The sequence below is a fragment of the Cetorhinus maximus genome, chromosome 20 (genome assembly GCF_964194155.1).
Source record: "Cetorhinus maximus chromosome 20, sCetMax3.hap1.1, whole genome shotgun sequence".
NCBI classification, from domain to species: Eukaryota; Metazoa; Chordata; class Chondrichthyes; order Lamniformes; family Cetorhinidae; genus Cetorhinus; species Cetorhinus maximus.
The window spans coordinates 68,446,015-68,458,391 of NC_135898.1; the positions used below are offsets into that span (position 1 = coordinate 68,446,015).

The window sequence follows — 12,377 nt, forward strand, 5'->3', positions numbered from 1 at the left end:
AGCTGAGGTAGAGATGGAGTCCAGTGATGTTACGGAGGTGGGAATAAGCAGTTTTAGTGATGACGCGGGTATGTGATCAGAAGCTTATCTCAGGGTCAAATATGACATCAAAGTTGTGAACAGTTTGGCTCGGCCTTGGACAGTAGCCAGTAAGAGGGATTGTGTCAGTAACTAGTGAACAGGAGTAGGGATCAAAGACAAAGGCTTCAGTCTTCCCAGTGTTTAGTTGGGAGGAAATTTCTGCTTATTAAGTTCTGGATGTCAGACAAGCAGTTGGATAATTTAGCAACAATGGAGGAGTCAAGAGAGATGGTGGTGAGGTAGGTTCAGAATTTACACCCTAGCACACTTTCAGCCCTGTGGAAAACCCAAGCTTGTGTGTTTGAAAAAACTTAATTTTGTTTTGGGGCAGGACAGGAACACAAAATGCACAAGATGGCAAAGGACAAAATTCAGAGAGTGGCTTCAAATAGCATTTTATTGTTGCAATTATTGGACCAAAGCCAGCCTAGGTGGGGTGGGCGGTAGTGGGGGAAGTAAGTTTATGTTGCACGAAACTTGCCCATGAATCTGTTAAACAATTCTTGAGTTACTTTGCTGATGTCATTTTGGCATTGACAAATGGACAGGACCACCACTGCCTTTCCCCCTTCCCATGGGAATGGAACAGAGAGGGATAAAAATAGTTGGGGAACCTTGGCACCATAGCTTTCATTTCGCTTGTTTAAGAAAACTAACATGTTTATGTCTCTTGTCCTCAGAAGTTCCACAGCCTCTCCACTTGTGAAATAAATATAGACCAATAGATGTCTGACACTGAATTAAATTTGTATTGAGTAGTTCCAATGACATCATAAAGAGTGAGTGAGAAACTTGAATAGTTTGTGAATAAAGTCGAAACCTGGGATTGAATTACTGCCTAAACTTAATAATAACCTAATAATTTGTTACACTCTATAATGTACATTGAGTATTTTTACTTTACAGAATGTTTGTTTTAAACTTTTCTTAAAACGTGGACAGTCATGACATGTGAAAAGATTTCAGTGAACTGATTTTTAATAGCTGTATATAAATATAGGCCAGGCTCAGATCAAAATAAAGAAAATTGAAACTAAAATGCTGCTTTCTGTGCAGCCAATGCAATTACTTTGATGATGCCAACCTTAAAAAATAGTTGACTATTGTGATATGCTCTGTAAATTATGCATTTAAATTGCAAATATTTGTAATCCAATGGTATTGCATTAACTCTTGTATTTATTGCTACTGTCTACTATAAAAATGTGATCTTTTAAAAAATATTAATTGCTAGAATTATTTATTACATTTTAAATGTAATGGAATAAAAAAATTGCTCTTTCACTTTTCTCTAAAGTTTTCACTAAAGCAAACTAAAGATATGTTGCTGAAGGTTTTCATTATGTACTCATCAGTACCAAGCAAGAATGTCAAACTTTAAACAATCACAACAGTTTATACTGCAAGCAAAAAGGGATGCTGATTGGTTAGCAAGTTGATTCTAATTGGCCAAGGCATTACCATGGGGAAAGCAACTGGAAACTATTGGCTCCCCATCTTTCTGAGCAATTCAAGAAAGGCGCAAGGCAAGGCTTGAACATATTCCTTTTACAGCGAACGGGTCCCTGCGTATGAATGTGTCACTTCTAGAAAGTAAATGAGCCACTTAAGAGTCCGACTGATTATCTTGACTTGGCTGTTAATGTAGCTATTGGCGCTCTCAGGAATGTCCAGCAAGTGCTGCCCAATCACGGAATCGCATCTAACAGTGGACATTTTGTCTGAGTTTTGCAAGCACGGGATGGTTGAATATGAGCAGCTGGAGGAATTGTCTTCCTACTTGGCATCAGTACTGATGCGTTGCCAGGAAGGTAAGCTACATGTTACAACAATTGGCTTATTGAATCAAACAACATGTTCCTCCAGCTGTTCATGATAGGCAGAGTGCAGACTATACTCAACCATCCAGCACTTGCAAAACTCAAAACAAAAAGTCTACTGTTAGATGTGATTCTGTAATTGGGCAGCTCTTACTGAACAATCCTGAGTGCACTAAAAGCTACACTAATAGCCCATTCAAGATATTCAGCTGAGCTTGTAACCTGGCTCATTTATGCTTATTAGGAGCGACAGACATTCAGATGCAAGGACACATTCCCTGCAAATGAAAGGAACATGCTCAAGCCTTGCACCTTTTTCTCATATTACCCGGGAAGCATGGGGAGCCAATAGTTCCCTGTTGCTTTCTCCATGGTTAAGCTTCGGCCAGAGTCGACTTGCCAACCAATCATCACCCCTTTTCTGTAGTAAAATTATTGTGATTGTTTAAAATTTGGCATTCCTGTCCTGCACTCATCAGGACAAACACAAAAAGCTTCAGCAAAATGTCTTTCTTTTTCAGCAACAGTCAAGTCCTCTACTACCAATTGATGTTAGTGGAAAGTAGTGTAATAATTTCTATGGATGTCTGAAATGCATATTCAAGTCTGAACAAAAGTTAATAACAGGTAGTGTTGGTACATACTCTTTAATATTCAATAAAAACGTAAAACTAATAGGCCAGTATTTTAAAAACTGTGGAATTTAAATTCCACTAAAGTTGGGCATTTTATATTTGTTTACTGAGAGTAACAACAGTAGCAATGAATAAAAATAAAAATATTTGGAAAAACTCAGCAGGTCTGGCAGCTTCCAGGTATTTTTATTTTTATTTTTGTTTTGGATTTCCAGCATCCGCAGTTTTTTGCTTTTATCTTAGCAATAAATACAATATTATTGTCCACAGATGAAGGTGGTAGAATGTGAAATTATCTGCCAAAACCTTTATTGCAGCATAATCTGTATGTACTTTAAACAGGAATTGGATTGTTACTTGAAAACAGGAAAACTGCACAATATAGGGAATGAGCAGGTAAATGGGATTAGACTAGGTAGTTAATGTGGAGGGAAGAAGCTGTCGCTGACTTGAAGGGTCAAAAACCTACTCTGTGTGACAACATTCTGTGATTCTCTTGAATATGTTGGGGTCCAAATCAAGCAAGGAGTCAAGTGGCCAAGAGCCTACTGCTGCTTTACGCAAGTACCTACTATTTTTTTCATGAACCTTGTAAATTAGTATTAGCTGGATGTTTGACCACAGATTGCATCACAGTCAAAGCAGATCCAACAAGCATGTCTGTCATTTCCAGTTGAAGTCACTTGAGCAATCAGAAACAGGATCCCAGGCCAGTAATTTTCCCCTTCCTAATTAACAAGCTTTTGAGGCAAATTAAAAGGGACCAGATAATTCAGATTGAAGTTCGAAAGCTGATCTTTCATTTGCTCAGTTGCTAGATAAATTTGCTAGGGGAACTCATTTAAATAAAATCTAATTACTCCTATTCAGCAAAAATACTTAAAATTGTTGGATCTTTTCTGATCTTTATTTGAAGTGGAAATAATATCCCTGGTAGTCATGTGGTTCTTTACGTTATCATTACAAGTCTGTGTTCATTGTGTTTATTTGTGTCCTTTGCATTTTGAATGTTCCACAATGAAAGAAGAATGTGCCATAAAAGCGGCATATAAGTCATTCATGTTTTATATCCTGAATATGGTGGTGACATTTGTTAATTTAATTTTAAGGGCTTTTACTCAAATGTTAACTTATACACCAAATTTTATAGCATTACTGTGGGCTGGATTTTGCAGTAAGAGCAGTGGTGAGGCTATCAGTGTTGTTATTATTGGGAAAGCCAATTGGTGAAGAATAGCACTATCTTTACTCGGTCTTACATTTATTTACACAGTGAAACATGACAAGCATATACCTCCTAACCCAGTCACACCACAGTTTCCATAAGTGTCTATTTTTTTTTCTTTTCTTAAATTTAATATATTCTGTGGCAGGACATGTATGCTTTTACAGCAAATTTGCACAAGGGGTACAGACGCTCTTTCCTTTGCTGTTTCTTGGTCTTCAAACTCTCCTCATATTTGTTTAGTCGACGAAGCACGGCGCGGGTCTTCTTGGGTCGCAAATCCAAAGGCTTGTACTTCTTGCCCTTGTAGAATTTTCTCAAGTTCTCTTTTTGTGTCTGATTGATGAAAGTCAGGACTCTTGCAATGGACTTGCGCACAACACAAATTTTGGATAGCTTGGATGCAGCTCCCCCAGTCACCTTAGCAACACGAAGCTGGGAGAGTTCAACCTTGAGGTCATCCAGCTGTTTCAGTAGCTCCTTTTTCTTGCCGCGCAGATCACATGCCTTGTGTTCAAGTGAAATGCCCACCACCTGCATACAATTAAACACAATTAATATACAGCCAATAATCAATGCTCACCGTTATTAAAGAGTAAATCAGACAAGAACTTCCGGAAACGACAAGTGCAGCTATATGTTGAAATTGAGGTGTCAGCTGTGGCTCAGTTCATAGCACCCTCGCCTTTGAATCAGAGGGTTGTGGGTTCATGTCCCACTCCCGGAAACCAAGAACTGTGATTGTACTCAAAAGAGTTGCAATCTGTGACTGTTGATAACTCGAAAGAGTATACGTTGAAATCAGGAGGTTGCTATCCAAGTTGCTCTGCTCCTCCAGAAGCTGCATCATAACAATGCTTTGTTGAGACTCGGCATTGAAATACATGGATCAGTGTGAAGCTGTTATACTTGCATGATATATACTCACTAAGCTTGTCCATTCCAGTGTAAATAAATGTTTGACAGCCTGGTAAGTCTTAATTACTGCCAAACAACATCTCTGGCATTTAAAATTAAGTTTCAAAGTGTGCAGACTTATTTCTTAAGGTTTCAATTAATTTAATTTAAAAAAAGGTTTGTTTTGCTTTTTTTTCCTCTTGTCAATCTCTTAATCCCATCTTTATTTCCCCCTCTTTGGTTTCTTTATCTGATTTGACATTGAATTAAATAGTCAAATTTACACTTCCTGGTTCAGACTGAGCAGCTCATTATTGTTCAGAAGGTACACGGTTTCTTGCCCTGTTCATACAAATCCCAGAATCTTTGTAGAGGACACTCTGTGCTTTCTAATTATACTAAGTTCCAGTAGAAAGTCTCATAGTCTGAGCAAATGCAACGTTAGGAACAGCTGGTGCTGTTCTTTCGCTGCTGAGCAAAATCCGGCCCTTTGTTTTGAGTCAAAATGCTTGTTTGGCTTGTTACAATGTAAATGAGCAATTCACTGAAGAAATAAAAACAAAGCGTATACCAAATCTCAAAATATTGAACGAAACCTGTGAATAAATGCAGATTTATTATGGCATTAATCTCATTTCAAAAGCATTGAAAGTTTTAGATCAATAGGGCAAAGAGAACTAATTGGCCAACTGATTGCAGTGTTTTGCCACAGAGTTGAAGCACATACACATGTTTGGAACAGTGCTATGAACTTTTGCAGTGACTGCTGTATTATGATGTTACGAGTACTAAGAGATTCTCGATGGTGTGTTTTGGTTACATGTATATAATACAAATGTTGAAGAACGTTAGTGTTATATAGTTTTTATATCAATAAAACATTTCAGAATTTCAACAAATTCTGTCTGGCGTAGTTGTAAAATAAAACTATTTGTAGAAAAGTAAATGGCTGGATTGAAAAGAAAATATTGGACACTACCCGATTCTCATAATTTATTGTACCTCAAATCATAGTACATGCGGAGCATCAGACAATGAGTTGAAGGACCATTGTTAGAATATCTTTGTACTCTATATGCAGGTTGATTTTTATAGTAATCAATTGCATTACCAATTTAGAGTAATCATTTGTAGTTTTTGTTTAGCAGTAATAAAATGGCAACTGTCAAGTATGATAACAGGATAGTGTTAAGGAGAACCAACATGGCTATACGTGAGAGAAGCTGGATCAGCACATCCTTCAAAAGTAAATCTCACCACTCTGCAACGCCCCCCTCCCCCCCCGCCTGCCATCGCCGCCACTGACACATGTGACAGTCAACTACTGAAAATATTACTTTTTATTTTTCTAATGAGTAATATGCACTAATTGTACAATTTTAAAGTAAAACCCCTGTAAAGTTGACTGAAATTACATGTTGCTAAGATTACATTATATGTTACGGTAACTGTAAATCCCCTAAACTTGCTGTTTTTAAATCAAATTGTGAGCATCAATTCCTGACAATTATCAAAAATTGTTTCTCAGCAATTGGTAATATAGCCTAGGAGGTCTGTTGTTAATTCCATAGTTGGAGTCACAGGGAATATGATTAACCTGCAGGTCATCTCTTAATGTAATTATTAATGATTGATTCTGTTTATCCTTGAAATCGATATGAGAAGCGAAATGGCTTGGAAAGTATTAAGGTTTGATTTCTTTTCTCTCACAGGAATGATTCTTAGACAAGACTAAGGCTAACTGTATTGGGATAGGAAAATCATAGAATTTGAAGGTAGTTTTAAACAGACGTTTATAGTATGTGTCTTAAGTGCGATATTTCCCTAGTGAATGAATGTGACATAGATCAGTTAAAGATTATGATTTGGTATGGTAACATCTCCTGCCACTAATAGTTAAGCTGGTATATGGAGTAATTGATCTGCCTGTGAATGCTCCAATGTAAAAACAATTCAGGCTATTTGAACTATATTTTACAAGTGTGCATGGGACCTTTGGGACCGTATATTGAAAAATGTAGTTGTATGGCAATTCCATAGGAACCCAATTAAAACAGATTGACTCAGTGGTTTCCAATTTTTCATTTGACAAAAATTTAATGTACGGTTTTTTAATACAATTTTACACAAAGATGTAGTTTACAATACCCTTAATCAGTAACATGATAAGTATTTATTTGAAATTACAAGGTGAGTGGCATAGTGCTTCTGGTTGCTTAAAACAATTCTCTGCTGAAAGTGTAAAACTGTTTTCTCGCAATACTGTTTTCTTTCCCATTTGAAAACACATTTAATGATTTTTATGATACAGTAATTGTATTGTGTTTTGGAGAGGAAAAGCAGCAATTTGCCTTTGTTTCCATTAACCATATAAAAAGAAATGCAGAAATTTGAAAAAAAGACAAATTTCCAGAAAAATATTTCCTTGGAGTGTAAAGGATTTAGAAATATGCAGGTGTTTGAAATATATCCTAAAAAAAAAATATTAAATGAACTGCTATAAATCCTAGGGCCTTAAAGGAAGGGGCTGCAGGGATAGTGGGTGCATTGGTTGTAATCTTCCAAAATTCCCTGGATTCTGGAGAGATCCCAGCAGATTGGAAAACATCAAATGTAACATCACTATTCAAGAAAGGAGGGAGACAGAAAGCAGGAAACTATAGGCTAGTTAGCCTAACATCTGTCTTAGGTAAAATGCTAAAATCCATTATTAAGGAGGCAAAGCAGGACATTTCTGCAATCAGGCAGAATCAGCATGGTTTTGTGAAAGGGAAATTGTGTTTGGCTAATTTGTAGAGTTTTTTGAGGAAGTAACAAGTAGGGTGGTTAAAAGGGAACCAGTAGATGTAGTGTATTTGGATTTCAAAAAGGCATTTGATAAGGTGCCACATAAAAGTTTGGATCACAAGATAAGAGCTCAATGTGTTGGGGATGATGTATTAGCAGGGATAGAGGATTGGCTAACAGGACAGTGGGGATAAATGGGTCATTTTCAGGTTGGCAAACTGTAACTAATGGAGTGCCAGAGGGGCCAGTGCTGGGACCTTAACTCCCGATGACCTATATTAATGACCTGGATGAAAGGGTAGACTGTATTGCAGCCAAATTTGCTGATGATACAAGGATAGGGAGGAAAGCAAGTTTTTTTTGTATTCATTCATAGGATGGGGGCATTGCTGGCTAGGCCAGCATTTATTGCTGATCCCTAATTGTCCTTGAGAACTGAATGGCTTGTTAAGCCATTACAGAGGGCATTTAAGACTCAACCACATTGCTGTGGGTCTGGAGTCACATATAGGCAAGGATGGTAGGTTTCCTTCCCTAAAAGAGATTAATGAATCAGATGGGTTTTTGCAACAATTGACAATGGTTTCATGGTCATCATTAGACTTTTAATTCCAGATTTTTTTTCTAGTAAATTCAAATTTTACCCTGCCCTGGTGGGATTCGTACCCAAGTCCCCAGAGCATTACCCTGGGTCTCTGAATTACTAGTCCAGTGACAATATCACTACGCCACCTCATCATTGTGAGGAGGATACAAAGAGATTGGGAAAGGGTGTAGATAGGTTAAGTGAGTGGGCAAAAATTTGGCAGATGGTGTATAATGTGGGAAAATGTGAGGCTATCCACTTCGGCAGGAAGAATAGAAAACCAGAAGCTTATTTAAATAGAGACTGTAGAATGCTGCGGTATAGAGGGAACTGGGTGTCCTTGTATATGAATCACAAAACATTAGCATGTAGGTGCAGCAAGTAATTTGGAAGGCAAATGGAATGTTGGTCTTTATTGCAAGGGGGATGAAGTTTAAAAGTAGAGAAGCCTTGCTACATCTGGACAGAGCATTGGTGAGACTGAACCTGATGTACAGTTTTGGTCTCCTTATTTAAGAATATACTTGCATTGGAAGCATTTCAGAGAAGGTTCACTAGGCTGAATCCTAGGCTGAAGGGGTTATCTTATGAGGCAAGGTTGAGTAGCTTGGGCCTATGCTAGTTGGAGTTTGGAAAAATGTGAGGTGATCCTAATGAAATATATAAAATTCCGAGGGGGCTTAACAGGATGGATGCTGTGAGGGTGTTGCCCCTCGTGGTGGAAACTAGAACTAAGAGGCAGAGTTCAAAAATAAGGCTGTCCCATTTAAGACGGAGATGAGGATGAATTTCTTCTCTTGGGTTTGTTCGTCTTTGGAATTCTCTTCCACAGAGAACAGTGGAGGCTGGGTCATTGAATATATTCAAGGCTGAGCTAGATAGATTTTTGATCAACAAAGGAGTCAAGGGTTTTCAGGTGGTAGGCAGAAAAGTGGAGTTAAGGCTACAATCAGATCAGCCATGATCTTATTGAATGATGAGCTGAATTGCCTATGCCTGCTCCTATTTCCTATGATCTTATGAATAAAAAATGGTCAGCCAAATCATCAATGGGTTGTCCAGAGATTGCCGCCGTTCTTTAAATTACTCCTGATGAAACCATTACGAATTCTATAGTTACCGATCCTGTATTTGTTGTATGTGTAGTGCAAGGTTTATTAAAATGTCTTAACTCTACAAGGTAATTTCTCTTAAAAATTAAGATTGACATTAACTGGCTTAAAGTGGTGTTCTTTTAAGTTATACAAATAATTGTCTTATTGTTTTTTTTTCCCAAGGACTCTAATAAGGCCATTTAGACTGAGGATTGAAATGAGAAAGAATGTTCACTGCAGTTTAAATGGTTTATTGCAGTAGGGGAAGTCTAGACTCGAATGTTTGTCATTAATCTGCACTAGGTTTTTGCTGTTACTAATGCTTTTTCTGAGAATCAAAGTAGTTTGGACAGCATGATAACATTTTTTTCTCTTCTCATCTGTTGCATGCAACCCATTACAGATGATAGTTGCCCTGTAGAACCCATAGATTCCTGTTTGCTAGTAACAAGTTCCCTTTTCTGTTCAGGCAATTCATACTTAAACATAAAGCGTCATAATGGCCAATTTGTGTAATCACATCCCAAATCACTATCATATGTGAAATAAATAGTACAACTGACAGGCTAGTTCTCAACTGCTATAAAGGTGCATGATGCATCTCTTATCTGTTACTAACAGGCTTCTTCTTTCTACTTTTACAGCAGAAACTGCTTCACGTGGCTAACATGGCAGCGAGACTTCATCAAAAAGTGAGTTCTAATGAAAATATCCTGACATACAAGTATGTATCAAAAAAGCAACAACATTACAAATGAGTTCACATATATAGCAGTATTGTGCTTTTCCCCAGTGTCCACCAGTCACTGTTTGGTATCTAGTTGACAAGATTGATGCTGCAGTGTAAATCTCTGTAGCGCTGTCATGGCTGGTAACAGGCATCAGTGGACCTTTCCCCATCACAAATCTATCTTCTGTTGAATAGAGATTAATAAGATGAAGCACTATTCTTCCATATGTTGAGTTTTACTGCTTCTCACCATCCTCACCCGCCCACCCCCTCCCCACCCAAAAAGACAAACAAAAATAATTAGAGTTCACAGTGGAATAACACCTTCTTCCATGGTCAAGCAGAAATCAAGTCACTCAGGTCCTGTACGTTTTAGATATTAGCTAACCTAAGCTGTACTAGGATACTGATGAGGAAGGGAGAACTGTTACTTTTCTGCTTATGTAGCAGCAGAGCAGAGATATCTTGACGCCCTCATGTATCAAAATCATTTAAACAGAATCAGGTCACTGTCCTAAAGGACACTGTCTTTTCTATTAGCGCAAAAAGAATGGAGAGGGTGAAAAATCACATGATGAAATAGCATTTATTCAGTAATATTTATATTATGAGCTCTTTATATAAAGTTGCACCACCATTTTAAATGTTTTCATTTCTAAAATGTTTTAACTTTTACTGTTTGAATCATGATAGATCTGTCATTATTTCTGCATTCGATGAATCCATTATTTTTCTCTATTTTAGACCAATGGCATTTACACAAAATAGCTTGTAAGATGTAACATGCTGCAGGTGAATTGTGGATTATATTGTATTTGTGAGAGGGTAAAATTATATCCATGATTATTAATTGCATATTAAAGCAAGTCAGTAAGTATGTCCTTGTAAGACTTAAGATCATCGTTGCTGCTTTGTCGATTAATGGCTAAATATATTTAAATCACATTCACTGTAGGATAGGTGGGAAAGTTGCACTTTTAGTAAGTTACCTGAGCAAAGGGTCACATTGACGCGCAGGATTAATATTGATAAAAGCAAAATACTGCAGATGCTGGAAATCTGAAATAAAAACACAAAATGCTGGAAGAACTCAGCAGGTCTGGCAGCATCTGTGGAGAGAGAAACAGATTTAATGTTTCTAGCCCGTATGACTCTTTAGGATAAATGTTGAATTTGTTTCCTTCACGTGAATGAAAGCTAAGTGTTTTTTTTTAGATTTTTTAATTGACTGACCAGTGATGTTGTGCAAATTTTAAAATTAATCACTTCTTGGTCTCCAAAGCTTCCAATTTAAAATTCTCACCCTCCTGTCACCCTCATGGGCCTTGCTCCTCCATTTCTCTATAATCTCATCTAACCCTGTTCCTCTGACTCCAGTCTCTTGTAAATTATTCCCTCCCTTCATTGTAATGTTGGTGGCAAAGCCTTCACCCATCAATTCCACATTCTGAAATACCTTCCTTAAATCTCTCAGCCTCTCCACCTCCCTCTTCTTAAAACCTACCTCTTTGACCAAGCTTTTGGTCACCTCCACTCCCTCAATATCTCATTCCTTTGCTTAGTGTCCATTTTTGCATGTGAAGCTCATTGGACTTTTCTTGTGTTAAAGGTGGTATACAAAAATAAATATTTTAAAATTGGATAGCACAGAAGTGGTGCAGACAAGGTGAACACCGCATCTGAGGTAATCATGGTGGAACATAAGTAGAAGGGCTATGGACTGTTAGTGGTCCTCTGAAGATTCCATTCCTTTATGAACATTTGCAAAAAGCAAGGGAAAGAAGCAAAGTTTTAATTCATAACTCATAACAGATTTCCTGAATTGCACAATCGCATAAAAAAAAAATTATCCTGATCAGGTTAGTGATTGTGATGTGAAGGAGTGAGAAAAGTATGACACTTGACTTACTCAAAAGTGAAAATCTATGTATAGGATTTATATTACCGTGTTATTATACTATCCTTTTCAGACTATGTAGGTATATAGTGTGAATCACTATTATTGTTATATTGTACACACTGCTATATTACACTTAGTGTTTTAAATTATATTCTTTCCACGTAATTAACTGCACCGTTTCCGTATGTATAATCATGCTTAAGGTAAAGTTTCTGCTTATTCACTGTCGTGGTGAAAACTGTATGCTGCGGGAGGTCCCACAGACTTTTAACACACAGAAAGTTCTCCTAGCAATTCCTGATTTGAATACATTCTCTATTCATGCAGAGCTCTTGCTCACATAGCAAGCTGCCTGTGGGAGTTTGCATGTAGCTGAGAGAAATATAATTGGCCTACTGTAAGAATTAAAAGGGCTGTCTTTAACCATATGAAAAAACAGCATTCGTGAGTAACAGTAGTGATGCTAAAAATGAAGAAGAAATCACTGTATCTGTTATCATATAACATTGACCTCTTCTGGTACTGCTTTAAGTTGCAGAGTGGAGTGTTAAAAAGTGAGAATATCTGCATGGTCCTTGCTTTATTTGTGCCCTATTTTTGTCTGTAAGGACATCATTAACCA

At 37.4% G+C, this 12,377-nt stretch overlaps 1 protein-coding gene and 1 pseudogene across 3 annotated transcripts in view; one reads left to right on the plus strand and one right to left on the minus strand.

Moving 5' to 3' along the window:
* Positions 1 to 12,377, plus strand: part of LOC144694453 (methylated-DNA--protein-cysteine methyltransferase-like) — a 388,079-nt gene that overhangs the window by 16,760 nt on the left and 358,942 nt on the right. The window contains exons 1-2 of one of the 3 annotated variants that reach the window (XM_078564884.1): positions 6,369 to 6,433; positions 9,770 to 9,817. In XM_078564884.1, coding sequence (XP_078421010.1) covers positions 9,794 to 9,817 — 24 coding nt within the window. In that variant the 5' untranslated portion in view covers positions 6,369 to 6,433; positions 9,770 to 9,793. Of the gene's footprint in view, positions 1 to 6,368; positions 6,434 to 9,769; positions 9,850 to 12,377 lie in introns of those variants that run through there. The other 2 variants (XM_078564886.1, XM_078564883.1) reach the window with 2 other exon arrangements.
* LOC144694602 (large ribosomal subunit protein uL29 pseudogene) lies at positions 3,870 to 4,301 on the minus strand (annotated as a pseudogene).